This window comes from Palaemon carinicauda, chromosome 8, assembly GCF_036898095.1.
Source record: "Palaemon carinicauda isolate YSFRI2023 chromosome 8, ASM3689809v2, whole genome shotgun sequence".
Lineage (NCBI taxonomy): Eukaryota > Metazoa > Arthropoda > Malacostraca > Decapoda > Palaemonidae > Palaemon > Palaemon carinicauda.
The window spans coordinates 129,299,219-129,316,718 of record NC_090732.1 but is presented as its reverse complement, the minus strand read 5'-3'; the positions used below and the strand labels follow the sequence as shown (position 1 = coordinate 129,316,718).

The following is a 17,500-nucleotide window of genomic DNA, read 5'->3' as shown; positions in this document are numbered from 1 at the left end:
GTTTTCCCTGTTGGGGGCCCCTGGGCTTATAGCGTCCTGCTTTTCCAACTTGGGTTGTTTCTTAGCAAGTAATAATAATAATAATAATAATAATAATAATAATAATAATAATAATAATAATATCTGTTTTGACGTCATTACTGTTTTTAGAATGATTTATTGTTAAATTGCTCTCATCATTTATTTATTTCCTTATTTCCTTTCCTCACTGGGCTGTTTTTCCCTATTGGAGCCCTTGGGCTTATAGCATTTTGCTTTTCCAACTAGAGTTGTAGCTTGGCTAATAATAATAATGATAATAATAATAATAATAATAATAATAATAATAATAATGTTTCAAAGTAATTTTTAGGATTCTTTGCACCAAGTACCATTTTATTTACTGAAATAACTCTTTCATTAACTATCTCAATTTTGCCACAAACAAAAATCCTAATGTCTTGTTTATATAATTGCATGTTCATTTGTTTACCAATCCTCACTTGTTTTTTTTTTTTTTTTTTTTTTTTTTTTTTTTTTTTTTTTTTTTTTTTTTTTTTTTTTTTTGCATTTCTGTGATATAGTTGCAAGAGGGAATATAGAATTCTACCCCTTATGCAACATATGACCATTTGATGCACGTCTCTCAAGGTACCGGTTACGTCCCAATGGCAATGAAAAAAAAATACATCTTCATTATTGGTAATGACTCTTGTATTCCCAACTTTTCTCTTTGTTTGTTGTAAAATTCGTTCTTGAATGCCATCCGGTCGCTGATTGATGAAGAGATTCAAAGAATGTAACTCTTTTTCCAAGTGAGTTGTCGTGTCTTAAGTTTTTGAAAACTTCATCAAACAAATATTCCTTTCAGTTATTGCTTGAATAAGATGTCGAAGTAATAAGTTTCTCCATTTTTATGTTCCCTATTTCCCCCCTTTCTGTCGACTTGTAAGGGTCCCGTCCAAATGGACCCCTTCCCCTACCCCTCCCCCCCCACCCCCTTCCCCTCCGATCTCCCCCTCCTCCCTCATTATCAGAGATTCCTTCCCTCTGGTCATTTACTTCGCTTGTACCCTCTTTCTCTCTTTTTCAAAAGGCTGCTTTTCTGATTGATCGAATTTTTTGTGTATCGCCTGTTTTGTTCTCCTCTCTCTCTCTCTCTCTCTCTCTCTCTCTCTCTATATATATATATATATATATATATATATATATATATATATATATATATACATATATATGTGTTTGTGTGTGTGTGTGTGTGTGTGTGTGTGTGTATGAATATGTCAGTATAGTTCTGTTCCGTTTCGGGATATATACCTCGTTCTATTTCAGGATGACTTTTAAGTATTGTAGATTTCCATTCCAATGTATTCTCTCTCTCTCTCTCTCTCTCTCTCTCTCTCTCTCTCTCTGCTTTAACCCCTCCTATTTCTTTTGTTCAGCAGCTGTCCGTTCCCCTTAGCTCATGTCAGACCCTTCAGACGACCCTTCCGGGATTACAAAAAATCTTAACTCTTACATTCTATTCTTAAGACGATGAAAATCATCAGTTGAAGCCTTTCAGAAGTCACCTTTTATGGAAGACTTCCGCAAATATTGATTCCTTTCAAATCTTTCCCCTTAACAATTTGTCTAAATTAACATCAAAAGTTAGATGGGGTTTAGTTGACAAATATATTTCAAGATCATGAAATGAGAGAGAGAGAGAGAGAGAGAGAGAGAGAGAGAGAGAGAGAGCCATTTCAAAATAATTTATGGCTTATCGGTCTATTTCGAATAACCACAACGCAACTTTACTTATATTAGACATAATTCTTGTACATTGGTAAAGATCACCCTTGTTGTTGTTGTTGTTGTTGTTGTTGTTGTTCTTCTTCTTCTTCTTCTTCTTCTTCTTTTTGATAGAAATGATAATAATTGTAAAATGGAAAATGATTGTTGTTGTTGTTGTTGTTGTTGTTGTTGTTGTTGTTGTTGTTGTTGTTGTTCTTCTTCTTCTTCTTCTTCTTCTTTTGATAGAAATGATAATAATTGTAAAATGGAAAATGAGATAAGTAAACATATCACAATACAGTATATAAAATGTATAACCACATTCAAGCAACCATTAATAGCGTTCATACCATCTTGCATAAATACAAAAAAAGATATAATAAAAATCCTGATCAGGCAAGCATCCGTATCCAGTTGTTGCATGTCCCAACAAAAGTGTTCCCTGGCAGAGATCTCGGTTCTTTCTTGCAAAGCTTTCTGCTTCGGCAGCTTTCGTCATTTATCCCGAGACTAAAGACTCGCGCTCGCGAGGTTCTTGATGACTTGGCTTGATGATTTAGGTGACCGGATTAATGACACGCGAATGACTTCGATAATGATTCCTCGTGACTGCAGACGAACGAATTATTGGAGGGCAAGTTCGCAGACTAGAGGAAGAATCGCGATTTTGTTCAGGGTTGTACAGGACAACACCTTCCTACTGCAATCACCACCTCTTTCTATTTCATATAGGAAAGAGATATTATGCTGAGAATTAGTAGCTTTATAAGATGTCTTGACGTAAATTTAAAAATAGCTGAACGGTATTCAGTCATTTTTACTTGCTTAGACTAAAATGTTTCAGATGGAACGATAGTCTTTCATGATATGGTCAAAAGTTTGTATAAGAAATATTCATTTTGATGTTGTTGCTGTTCTCAAAATATATCATTTTTCCTTGTTTCCTTTCCTCACTGGGCTATTTTCCCTGTTGGAGACCTTGGGCTGATAGCATCCTGCTTTTCGAACTAGGGTTGTAGTTTAGCAAGTAATAATAATAATAATGATAATAATAATAATAATAATAATAATAATAATGATAATAATAATAATGATAATAATAATAATAAAATAGGACAAACTCCATAACCCTACAAATACAATAAGAATATATTATGGAAAATGATAATCCTTCAGGGAAAATAAATTTAGATAATCCTTTCCAGATCTATTTCCTTTCCTGCATTCTCTTGCATTCAGCAGGCCTTTGATATAAGCTGAGAAACATATTCCACTTTTTTTCTGCTTTAAAATTTAGTATCGCTGTGTAAAGGGAATTTTCTTTTTCTATAAGGCAACCCTTTGCTGATATTGTTTTATTTCGCTCAACTACTAAATGAAATTGTGACTGACCCTAACGGAGATTTGGAACGGTTATGTCGGCAGTTTGGTCAGTCGAGTTTGAGGCTGTATATCTGAGAGGCTAGGAAATCCTTTTTCAACTGTCCTTGCATTATGTCTTCACGAATCGCTTTTTTTTATAGGATAACTGTATTTAATCATTCTAAATATTTAACAATATTTATTTTTTACTCTCCGTTCAATTGTGTTACCATTATTGGAGTTTGGTGTGTATCTGGAGTTCTGCAGCCTTCCGGGAATCAGATTTGTTGATTTCTGTATCCCTAAAAGTGGTAACTATGATTTAACCCCTTGGTAGGAGATAAGCTATTCCATAAGGGAACCCTCACTAACGCCTTGTTGGGCATTGAGTCGGGACTAGTAAGTTGTCAGTTACCAAATTCCCCAGAGCTTAACTTCTCTTGACAGTATAAGATAGAAATGTCGTGTGTTAATTATCTTAAACTCAAAAAGATATCAAAGCTGCTTCAGAGTGACATGCACTGCTATCGTGAATTTTTTTACTCCTCTCTCAGCTTATTTTTTATAAATACATTTGTATCTTTGTTTACATGTGTTTTGATTGGGGGGTTCTAGCTTCTCAAATTTTACGGACCTCGAGGATGGTTTAATGTGAATGTGTGCATAATTTGAAAAATAGGACAATGTCATTGAATTGTTTTTTTTTATGTATAAAAAGGTCAACAATACGGATAACTTAATTCTCTTCCCTAGCAGTGAGAAATAAATTAGTTATGAGACTGCAGAAGCAGGAACTGTTAGACAATCCCACATACTAGCGGTTGATAAAAATACATAGATGGGTGGAAACTAATTAAGAAGATAATTGTTTTGTTAATAAGTAAATATGCTTGTGTCTTAACCGTTAAGAATTAAACATGCTGAAAGGAAAGATGGTAATCTATTTTCACTTCTCTAATCGTCTTCAGTAGAACATCATCAAAACTTGTTTTCACCCTTAACTGGCTGAGTTGATTAGATATTTTTCTTTTCAAGTTATTTAATTTTCAACTAACTTTAATGAGTACAATCTGCACTTGTATACTTGATTTGAAAGAACCTTATGATAGCATATATATATATAATTCCAGAAAAAGGATAAATTTTAGTTCTTTTTTCTTCTGAGAAGAATGTCCTAAAGATGAAGGTCCTAGTAGATTTGAAAGAACCTTATGATAGCATATATGTAATTCCAGAAAGAGGATAAAATTTAGTTATTTTTTCTTCTGAGAAGAAGAATGTTCTAAAGATGAAGTCCTACTAGATGTGGGATCTCATAAAAACTTTTAGAAACTTCTCACCCCGAGAAAAGTAAGGAATAGTGAATTTAAGACATTCTCAGGCACTGGCATTCTCGAAGCAAACTGAATACTGCATTTGCAGGAATCAGAGGTTCATAAGCTCTCTGATGAAGTGTTTCCTAAATTGTTGATGGACAAAGAAGATAATGGTTGGTAGAATGCATGACGGGCAGTAATGTTCCTCTCTCTCTCTCTCTCTCTCTCTCTCTCTCTCTCTTTCTCTCTCTCTCTCTCTCTCTCTCTCTCTCTCTCACCTTAGATGTCAGGATGCCAGAAAACCTCAAATTATTCTCTCTCTCTCTCTCTCTCTCTCTCTCTCTCTCTCTCTCTAAGCTTAAATGGGCCATCCATATTACGATATTCCATTGCAAGGCCACTCCCCCCAAAAAGGAAATGCAATTACAGAGCTTACTCAGTTATGCTTAATTGGGCGATGGAGCGAATTCCTGGGGCCAGATTCGACTGTTTGGGCTCGATCTTTGCTTTTTGCACTTTTGGAGAAACGAGCTGCAATAAAGAGCTGTGTGCTTGCGAGACGGCGTATGAAGTTTTTAAGAACTTTTTGACCTTCCTTTGTAAAGAGCAACTGGTGATTTATTTTTAATGGATAAATTGTGAAAAATTATAAAGTCTAAGGTAAAATAACTAACTGGTAATTGAAGTGGGATAAATTATCGGATATTTAAAAGGAATAACTTAACTTATATTCTCTCAATTTGAAAAAAAAAGGCAAAAATTACTAATCTGGTTAGATAAAAACGCAATCATTATTCTAAGGTTATAAAAAAATAAAATCTTTCAAACAAATGACTGCATAAAATTTACTCTCAGGTATATAAAAATTTACAATTAGCACGTAATCTGGTTTTGGAAACAGAAAATATTTAGAAGTTAGACATAAGAGGATTGCCTACTCTCACGTGTAATTAAGATTAATCTTGGATTTATTTTAAAAGCAATAGCTTTTTCAAGCATTATTTTTTTATCAATCCTTTATTTTAAATGGCATTTTTTAATATTCCTCAACGGATTCAGCCATATCTGGTAACAATACAACGAGCACTCCAGAAAAGGCCAGATCTATTTCATGTACACAGCTGTTAAAGGATGTGCTGCATTATTAGCAAATGTGTCGTCGGGAAAATAGTTTTGGAATCCTCTTTTGAAAACTAATAAATTCATGTAGTGTAATGTACATCGATAAATATTTTATTTATTTATATTTTTTTTTCTTTCTCTCTCTCTCTCTCTCTCTCTCTCTCTCTCTCTCTCTCTCTCTCTCTCTCTCAATCATAAACAATAGCAAGTCTTTGACATTTACAACTCTGACTTTTGATTAATTTCTGCATGTTGGATCATCGAGATTGCTTAAAGGAGAACGGCAGAAGTGGAAACTTGTTATACCTATGATGAGGAGAGAGAGAGAGAGAGAGAGAGAGAGAGAGAGAGAGAGAGATGGTATATCTTCGAGAAGGGAGTATGGCCTGGACACGGAGGGACCTATTGTAAATGATCAGATAGTGCTTTCAAGAGGGCCATGGCAAAGGTGGGAACAAGACATGTTTGTGAATAGGAGAGGGACAAAGATCTTCTCTATCCTCTACATAGATGGAGCGATAGGTGTGCACCATATATTCCCTGCTTTTCACTTAGGTATGAAATGCTATTTGGTCTGGTTTACTATTAAAGGAAATATTAATGTATATATATATATATATATATGTGTGTGTGTGTGTGTGTGCGTGTGTGTGTGTGTGTGGTTGTTCCATGCTCTGTATATGAAATATGTAGATTTATATATGTTTTATACAGTGTGGAGATCACTGAACTCTGTTATAGGTGACGTGTCATAAGTCTGATAAGTGACATGTCTTAATCCATATGATAAGAGTATATTTCCATTACAGTAGAGATTTCTACTAATTTAGTAGTTTCAGAAGCGTGGCTGTACTACGATAGCATTCCCAAGAACAATAATATGGTACTCCTCGGAGGAATATCTCGTTGTGCAAAGTGTTTCACGAACCTTTTTGTGATAATGTGAAAAAATCTGTTTCGAAGTCTCATTATCCGTCGACATGGGACATATTTTATAGATATATATATATATATATATATATATATATATATATATTATATATATATATATATATATTATACTCACACACACGCACACACACATATATATGTATATATATATATATACATACATATATATATATATATATATATATATATATATATATATATATAATATTATACTCACACACACGCACACACACATATATATGTATATATATATATATATATATTATATATAAATATATATATAAATACATACATATATATATATATATATATATTATACTCACACACACGCACACACACATATATATGTATATATATATACATATATATATATATATATATATATATATATATATTATACTCACACACACGCACACACACATATATATGTATATATATATATATATATAAATATATATATAAATATATATATATATATATATATATACAGTATATATATGTGTGTGCGTATGTGATATCTATCTATCTATCTATATCACTAAATACTGCGATTGACCGTATACATCCCGTATAAAATGGTATTTTTTTCTTATTTAAGAGATTGAAATAAGGGCTGGTGACAATAAGGAAGACAGGGAACTTTTTGCTGATTAAGCATTGTTTATATTTTAATATTTATTGATTAAGAATGAAAGACTGACATAAACATATTTCATTATTAAATTACACAATTTTAATGTTTGTTATATTTCTGCAAGTTTGATGGTTCTTAGCCAAAAAAGATTTATACCAAAGATAATTACACCTGGGAAAAGATTAAATCGTGAAATTGTATTATTATTATAATTATTATTATTATTATTATTATTATTATTATTAACAATTTCTAAGCTACAACCAGAGTTGGAAAAGAAGGCTATAAGCCCAGGGTCCAACGGGGAAAATAGTCCAGTGAGGAGAGGAAACGAGGAAAAATTAAATATTTTAAGAACAGTAACATTGAAATAAATATCTCCTATATAAGCTATAAAACCTTTAACAAAGCAAAAGGAAGAGAAATAATATAGAATAGTGTGCCCGAGTGTACCCTCAAGCATTAAATGAAGTGAACTGCATGGTTTGGGTTCCAAATGATAATGCTTTTTAGTACTGCCAAACAAGAATGTCCAAAATTGCTGCAGAGCGTTTCGTGGACAAATACCTTCGCTCATGAACCCAGCTGTGTATTGCAGCCCATTACCCCCCCCCCCCTCCTCCCTGCGTCTCATCTTTCTCTTCCTTTCCCGGACCGAGGCAAGGACTCCAAGGAGGCACTATGTATAAGGTGAGCAACGTAGTGAAGAGGCCATCATTAGACACAGGAGTTGGCGGTGTGTCAACATTTCCTGAACCACTCAGTCGCCTCATTATCACATAGACGACGACGGCGTTGTTGACCGTTGTTGTGCAAAAGTCCTCTGCCTGACGTCGTTATTGCATCCCCTCTCAAGATTCCTCTTCGTAGGGGGAATTATTTTCAATTGTGCCTTAAGGGCATCTTACCCTTTCTGATAAAAAGCAAGTGTCTGAATATATATATAAATATATTTCTTTTCTGTCAAGCTGAGTTGCATTGGCAAACATATGACTACTCGGTCTCTCACTGTCCCTCGGATAGGGTGGAGAGGGAAGAGTCATACCCTTGTGAGAGGGGTTACCCCGAGATATACATTCGGAAACCACAATCTCCCACAAATAGCGGAACCAGCAGGTTGTAGTTTAGAAAGGAGAGGGTGGGAAAGGTTGAATAGGCGTGTGTGTTCGCATATCTATCTAAATATTCAACCGTCATTTTTGACGGGTCGCGTACACTAGTAGCATAATAGATGTTACTAAAGATGTCTTCCAGCGTTTCATCGGACTCACCTAAATTGCTTTTCACTTTCCGTTTTAAGATTTTCTTAAATATTCAAGATTCATAAGTGTGTATGTATGTGTGTGATATCTATCTATCTATGTATCTATCTTTTTATACATCCTGTATGAAATTGTATTTTTTTCTTAATGAAGAGATTAAAAGGATTACTGTTGAAAATAAAGAAGACAAAACTTTCTGCTAATTCGACCATTGTTTATTTTTTAATATTTATTAATTAAAGAATGAAAGACACAAACATATTGAATTATTAAATTACACAATTTTAAGTTTTGCTATATTTCTGGAAACTTGACGGTTATTAGCTAAAAAAAATTTTATACAGAAGATAATTACACCAGGGAAAAAATAAAATCGGGAAATTATAATAATATTAGTATTATTAATTGCTAAGCTACAACCCTAGCTGGAAAAGCAGAATCCTATAAGCCAAGGGGCTCCAACAGGAAAAATAGCCCAGTAAGGAAAGTTAACGAGGAAAAATGAAGTATTTCAAGAACAGTAACATTAGAATAGATATCTGCTATATAAACTATAAAAACTTTAACAAACCAAGAGGAAGAAAAATAATATAGAATAGTGTGCCCGAGTGTACCCTTAAGCATTAAATGAAGTTGACGACATAGGCTTGCGATCCAAATGATAATGCTTTTGAGTACTGGCAAACAGGAATGTCCAAAATTGCTGCAGAGCGTTTCGTGGACAAATACCTTCGCTCATGAACCCAGCTGTGTATTGCAGCCCATTATCTTTCTCTTCCTTTTCCGGAACGAGGCAAGGACTCCAAGGAGGCGCTATGAATAAGGTGAGCAACGGTGAAGAGGCCATCATTAGACACAGGAGTTGGCGGTGTGTCAACATTGGCCGTACCACTCGGCCGCCTCATTATCACATAGACGACGCCGGCGTTGTTGACCGTTGTTGTGCAAAAGTCCTCTGCCTGACGTCGTTATTGCATCCCCTCTCAAGATTCCTCTTCGTAGGGGGTATTATTTTCAATTGTGCCTTAAGGGCATCTTACCCTTTCTGATAAAAAGCAAGTGTCTGACTATATATATAAATATATTTCTTTTCTGTCAAGCTGAGTTGCATTGGCAAACATATGACTACTCGGTCTCTCACTTTCCCTCGGATAGGGTGGAGAGGGAAGAGTCATACCCTTGTGAGAGGGGTTACCCCAAGATATACACTCGGAAACCACAATCTCCCACAAATAGCCGAACCAGCGTGTTGTAGTTTAGAAAGGAGAGGGTGGGAAGGGTTGAATAGGCGCGTGTGTGTGGGCATATCTATCTAAAGATTTAACCGTCATTTTTGACGGGTCGCGTACACTAGTAGCATAATAGATGTTACTAAAGGTGTCTTCCAGCGATTCATCGGACCCAGCTCCATTGCTATTCCCTTTTGTTTTTATGATTTTGTTAAATGTTCAAGATTCATAAGTATGTATGTATGTGTGTGATATCTATTTATCTATCTTTCTATACATCCTGTATGAAATTGTATTTTTTTCTTAATGAAGAGATTAAAAGTAGGGCTGGTGAAAATAAAGAAGACAGAACTTTTTGCTAATTCGATCATTGTTTATTTTTTAATATTTATTAATTGACAATGAAAGACTGGCATAAACATATTGAATTATTAAATTACATAATTTTAAGTTTTGTTATATTTCTGGAAACTTGACGGTTATTAGCCAAAAAAAAAATTCATACAGAAGATAATTACACCAGGGAAAAACTTAAATCGTGAAATTGTAATAATATTAGTATTATTACTTGCTAAGCTCCAACCCTAGTTGGGACAGCATAATCCTATAAGCCCAGGGGCTCCAAAAGGAAAAATAGCCCAGTGAGGAAAGTTAACGAGGAAAAATTAAATATTTTAAGAACAGTAACATTAAAATAGATGTCTGCTATATAAACTTTAAAAACTTTAATAACAAACCAAAAGGAAGAGACATAATATAGAATAGTGTGCCCGGGTGTACCCTCAAGCATTAAGTGAAGTGGACTGCATCGTTTGGGTTCCAAATGATAATGCTTTCGAGTACTGGCAAACAGGAATGTCCAAAATGACTGCAGAGCGTTTCGTGGACAAATGCCTTCGCTCATGAACCCAGCTGTGTATTGCAGCCCATTATCTTTCTCTTCCTTTTCCGGACCGAGGCAAGGACTCCAAGGAGGCGCTATGTATAAGGTGAGCAACGTAGTCAAGAGGCCATCATTAGACACAGGAGTTGGCGGTGTGTCAACATTGGCCGTACCACTCGGCCGCCTCATTATCACATAGACGACGCCGGCGTTGTTGACCGTTGTTGTGCAAAAGTCCTCTGCCTGACGTCGTTATTGCATCCCCTCTCAAGATTCCTCCTCGTAGGGGGTATTATTTTCAAGTGTGCCTTAAGGGCATCTTACCCTTTCTGATAAAAAGCAAGTGTCTGACTATATATATAAATATATTTCTTTTCTGTCAAGCTGAGTTGCATTGGCAAACATATGACTACTCGGTCTCTCACTTTCCCTCGGATAGGGTGGAGAGGGAAGAGTCATACCCTTGTGAGAGGGGTTACCCGAGATATACATTCGGAAACCACAATCTCCCACAAATTGCCGAACCAGCGTGTTGTAGTTTAGAAAGGAGAGGGTGGGATAGGTTGAATAGGCGTGTGTGTCCGCATATCTATCTAAATATTCAACCGTCATTTTTGACGGGTCGCGTACACTAGTAGCATAATAGATGTTACTAAAGGTGTCTTCCAGCGTTTCATCGGACCCACCTAGATTGCTTTTCACTTTCCGTTTTATGATTTTCTTAAATATTCGAGATTCATCAGTATGTATGTATGTGTGATATCTATCTATCTATGTATCTATCTTTTTATACATCCTGTATGAAATTGTATTTTTTTCTTAATGAAGAGATTAAAAGGATTGCTGTTGAAAATAAAGAAGACAAAACTTTTTGCTAATTCGACAATTGTTTATTTTTTAATATTTATTAGTTAAAGAATGAAAGACACAAACATATTGAATTATTAAATTACACAATTTTAAGTTTTGCTATATTTCTGGAAACTTGACGGTTATTAGCCAAAAAAAAATTTATACAGAAGATAATTACACCAGGGAAAAAATAAAATCGTGAAATTGTAATAATATTAGTATTATTAATTGCTAAGCTACAACCCTAGTTGGAAAAGTAGAATCCTATAACCCCAGAGGCTCCAACAGAAAAAATAGCCTAGTGAGGAAAGTTAACGAGGAAAAATTAAATATTTTAAGAACAGTAACATTAAAATAGATATCTGCTATGTAAACTATAAAAGCTTTAACAAAGCAAAAGGAAGAGAAATAATATAGAATAGTGTGCCCGAGTGTACCCTCAAGCATTAAATGGAGTGGACTGCATCGTTTGGGTTCCAGATGATAATGCTTTTGAGTACTGCCAAACAGGAATGTCCAAAATTACTGCAAACGTTTCGTGGACAAATACCTTCGCTCATGAACCCAGCTGTGTATTGCAGCCCATTATCCCCCCCCCCCTGGAGTCTCATCTTTCTCTTCCTTTTCCGGACCGAGGCAAGGACTCCAAGGAGGCACTATGTATAAGGTGAGCAACGTAGTGAAGAGGCCATCATTAGACACAGGAGTTGGCGGTGTGTCAACATTGGCCGTACCACTCGGCCGCCTCATTATCACATAGACGACGCCGGCGTTGTTGACCGTTGTTGTGCAAAAGTCCTCTGCCTGACGTCGTTATTGCATCCCCTCTCAAGATTCCCCTTTGTAAGGGGTATCATTTTCAAGTGTATCTTAAGGGCATCTTCTACTTAAAGAACAAGTGTCTGGTTTTATATATATATATATATATATATATATATATATATATATATATGTATATATATATATATATGTATATATATATATATATATATATATATATATCTTTCCTGTCACGCTGAGTGACATTGGAAAACGTATGACTCCTTGGGTGTGATGGGTTGAATGTACGTGTGTGTGCATATCTATCTAATTATTTAACCGTCATTTGTTGACGGGTCGCGTACACTAGCAGCATAATAGAAGTTACTAAAGGTATCTTCCAGCGATTCATCGGACCCAGCTTCATTGCGTTTCACTTTTGGTTTTATGATTTTGTTAAGTATTCAAGATTCATAAATATTACTGATACAAGAACGCGTATCGTAGCATATCTTCAGTGCGAATCTCCTTGTTGGCCTTCACTACCATACTCCATTAAAGCAGTTTATCTAAATAAGTAAATTGCTTTTCCTCTTGTTACCAACCTTCGCGAGAATGTAGTTCACTTCATACCTTCTAAATGAATGGTCTTTGTGCCATTGTTCCAAATGGCACTGTGGAGTCCTTGACATGTTTGTAGGTTATGTTTCTTCAAGATCCACAAACTCTCATGAAAATAGAAAATATGTCAATGCTAATGTAAAACACGGTAACTAATATTCACATTAATAAAATTATATATATATATATATATATATATATGTGTGTGTGTGTGTGTGTGTATATATATATACACGTATATAATATATATGCATATATATATATATGTGTGTGTGTATATATATGTATATGTATATATATGTATATGTATATATATATATATATATATATATATATATATATATATATATATATATATATATATCTTAATATACAATTGCATCATTTTTTTTAATCATCAGAAAGGAATGTTTAAAATTAGTTCATTCATTTCTGTGTTGCTTGATGCAAAGAATTCATCGCTGATATTGTGTCCCTTTTCAGTATTGGCAATGAAATTTCTGCGGGTCATTAGTGAGCACGAAAAGGCTTGACCTAGATTTGACCATGACAATCAGTCTTTCATACCAAATTTAGTGTATCATTTTTATTTTGTTAACATTAAATTTAAGTTATTTTTTTTCTAAGATTAACACTTATAAGTTTGAGAATATCAACTTTTTTTTATATCTTTAAGTAACTAGAATCTTTTTTTAAGTTCAGCTTTTTCGTATCAGCATTACGACTCTGAAGTTTCACTATTTTCATTTTTGTAATTATGTCCATAACATTTTTTTTTTTTTTAATTTCAAAAAAATAATAGAAAGGTTCTCCCAGAAGTAGGCTGCCATAAAGCAAACCTCAACTCCATTCCTAGTAAGTTTATTCTTTTAACTAGTATACGCAACCCGTCAAAAATGACGTTCCTGTGGCCTGATTGGTACGTCTCTGCCTGGTGTTTGCCAGTCGGGGGTTCGAGTCCCGCTCAGACTCGTTAGTGCCATTAGTGTCTGCAACCTTACCATCCTTGTGAGCTAAGTTTGGGGGGTTTGGGGGAGCCTATAGGTCTATCTGGTGAGTCATCAGCAGCTACTGCCTGGCCCTCCTTGGTCCTAGCTTGGGTGGAGAGGAGGCTTAGGCGCTGATCATATAATATATGGTCAGACTCTAGGGCATTGTTCTGATTGCTAGGGCAATGTCACTGTCCCTTGCCTCTGCCATTCATGAATGGCCTTTAAACCTTTAAAAATATTTAGTAGATATGTAAATACACACGCATATACACGCACACACATAGTGTACCTCTTCTGGCATCCCCTCCCACCAGATTATGGCTACTCCATATAGAGACCAAGTAGTTATACGTCTGGCAATGCCGCTGAGTGTTACCGGAAATATATAAATATATATATATATATATATATATATATATATATGTATATATATATACATATATATATATATATGTATATATATATATATATATATATATATATATATATATATATATATATATGCAGTATATATATAATCAGACACATGATCCTTACTATATAGGGGAGATTGCTTAAACACTAACAAGGGTATATAACGAAATGGATATAATGTATGATGTGAACTCTAACTAGAGAGCAAACACGACCTCGAAATTTGTATTGAAACGGCATATGTTAATAATCATGGGGTCGCCATCCTGCTTAATCAGTTTGAAAGGGGAAGGAAATGTGTTTGAAATATATGAAACGACTTAAAATGTCAAACTATTGAGAACAACATTAGGTAGTAGGTTGGCCAGGGCACCAGCCACCCGTTGAGATACTACCGCTAGAGAACTATGGGGTCCTTTGACTGGCCAGACAGTACTACATTGGATCCATCTCTCTGGTTACGGTTCATTTTCCTCTTGCCTACAAAAACACCGAATAGCCTGGCCTATTCTTTACAGATTCTCCTCTGTCCTTATACACATGACAACACTTAGATTACCAAGGAATTCTTCTTCACCCAAGGGGTTAACTACTGCGCTATAATTGTTCAGTGGCCACTTTCCTCTTGGTAAGGGTAGAAGAGACTCTTTAGCTATGGTAAGTAGCTCTTCTAGGAGAAGGACACTCCAAAATCAAACCATTGTTCTCTAGTCTTGGGTAGTGCCACAGCATCTGTACCATGGTCTTCCACTGTCTTGGGTTAGAGTTCTCTTGCTTGAGGGTACTCTCGGGCACACTCTTCTATCTTATTTCTCTTCTTCTTGTTTTGTTAAAGTTTTGATAGTTTACATAGGAAATATTAATTTAATGTTGTTGCTGTTCTTAGAATATTTTATTTTCCTTTCTTTTCTTTCCTCACTGAGCTATTTTCTCTGTTGGGGCCCCTGGGCTTATAGCATTCTGCTTTTCCAACTAGGGTTGTAGCTTAGCAAGTAATAATAATAATAATAATAATAATAATAATAATAATTATAATAATAATAATAATAACTTTATTAAGAAGGAGTTTACTGTCAGGTTTATATAAATGAAAAAAAAAAGACATTCAATATGTCGTCGGTCATTAATAAATTAAGCCACCGAGAACCTGTGATTATGACATTTGACATTTAAAAGTCTAATCTATGAAAATTAACTATTATGGAGATGTAACTGCAATTTAATTATATGAAAAGGATATGATGAATATGAACTTGGAAGTGGAGTTTAAACCTCGAAAAATATAATCCTGATCTGTGAGCTTTAAGGATCAAACTGGATAAACTTAATCATAATGGAATTAAAGTTATGAATTAATAAGCATAGAAAACATGTCTTAAATATACAGCCTTCTGTAAAGCATTCGGCCTTTTTTTTTTTTTTTTTTTTTTTTTTTTTTTTTTTTTTTTTTTTTTTTTTTTTTTAACCAAGTACGCTTAATATGCCTAAAATCAGTGACCTTTGCGTTAGACCTACTTTATATCCACTGCACGTATTCCTTTGAAGATTGGTGCAAAAAGAAGTGTTTCACTAATTTTCAATCGAAGCTAAATTTTTTATTTTATGTAATCCTCAACATTTAATAATAATAATAATAATAATAATAATAATAATAATAATAATAATAATAATAATAATAATAATATTATTATTATTATTATTATTATAAATATTATTACTATTATTACTATTATAAATATTATTACTATTATTATTATGAATAATATTATTACTATTATTATTATTATTATAATAAATATTATTATTATTATTATTATTATTATTATTATTATTATTATTATTATTATAAACCAAGCCGAAGAATGCCATTGAAAATTTGATGGTAACTTATCATCTTCACGTTGTCATTTCATACTCACCTGTGACTCGTTAGCAGTTTCATTAAACAAGAAATCTCTCTCTCTCTCTCTCTCTCTCTCTCTCTCTCTCTCTCTCTCTCTCTCTCTCTCCAACTTAACTTTTCAATGATTAAGTATTGCTTTTCTCCGTCTATAGCTACAAAAACTTTAGAGCTTCGACGGAATAATCTTCATTCATTGACTTAAATATTTTGTTTTATTTTACCAAATAAAAATAGCGTACCAATACTCCTCAGTATATTTACAGTATATTACTGTATCCTCTCATAGCCGGGAAAGAGGACTGAGTTTTCAAAACCGTTCACGTATCATTTATTACACTGTTAAAAATTACCGTAATTTTATTTTGGAAATTCTCCGTAAAAATATACTGTTCTCAGAAGTATTTCAGTAAAATACATGCGACCGTAATTTTACCATATTTTGTTATTATCTTTTACGGGTTATTGACAGTAATATCACTTATTAACGTCAATATATCCGTTTTTTAAAACTGTAAATGTCTGGCAACTTTTGTGCCAATATTTTTTCCGGGTTTTTTTTCCCTTTTTTTTGTTTTTTGTTTTTTTCTTTTTTTTACGGCAAATTTTTAAGTGTACAAAAAAGTTTTTCTTTTGTCCTCAGAGAACCGACGACCTCCCACATACAGTGACCTTGGAGCAGCTGTTGCTGGAGGTCTGGTGTCCTTGGCGCGTTCGGCCCATCGGCCGGCCTCAAGACTTGGAATCGACATACCTTTGGACCCATTACGATCATCCTCGGAACTCAAGTACGTCCACGAAGGGGATTTGCTCCATCTTAAGCTCGTCCTCGACAACGTTACCCTCATCGGATTCAAATCTCTCACAGTCCAGGAGGTAATAAGGCTGAAGGTCCATTATTATTATTATTATTATTATTATTATTATTATTGTTATTATTATTATTATTATTGAGGCTTAACACTAAGTACTGCTGTAAAAATGTGCAATTAATTTTATTAGTAATATAAATATTGCTGCTCTTTTTTTTTTTAGCTTGATATATTGTAATAAGCGTGATATCGTATGAGAAAGTGGAGAGTAATTGTAAGCAAAAATTGTGTTGATAAAGGTAAATATAAAACTGGCTTGGTTGATCATTAAGTGGTTATATAAATATAGAAAGAACGGATGAGATTGATTCATGAAGGTATGTGAGAGTTAATGTAACGGATAATGGTACAATGAGAGAAGAGGTGATTCAAGGGTTAAATTTTGGAAAGATATTTTTGTCCGTCTCTGGACGTCGCGTTTAGAATGGATTGCTAAACCAACACTCCTTTATAGAAGTGAAGTGGTGACGTTGAATGAGACTAAGTCTGCTGTGACGTATTGTTTTCCCATAGCGTAAGAGGAACTGAATGGGTGAGAACTGTGGAGATGAGTGGAAGTGGTTAAAGGGTGAGTATAAG

At 34.2% G+C, this 17,500-nt stretch overlaps 1 protein-coding gene across 4 annotated transcripts in view; it reads left to right on the top strand.

Annotated features, from left to right (window-relative positions):
- Positions 1-17,500, top strand: part of LOC137645916 (uncharacterized) — a 560,984-nt gene that overhangs the window by 495,554 nt on the left and 47,930 nt on the right. For all 4 annotated transcript variants that reach the window (XM_068378960.1, XM_068378961.1, XM_068378959.1 and 1 more), the window contains one exon: positions 16,693-16,925. In XM_068378960.1, coding sequence (XP_068235061.1) covers positions 16,693-16,925 — 233 coding nt within the window. The remainder of the gene's footprint in view (positions 1-16,692; positions 16,926-17,500) is intronic.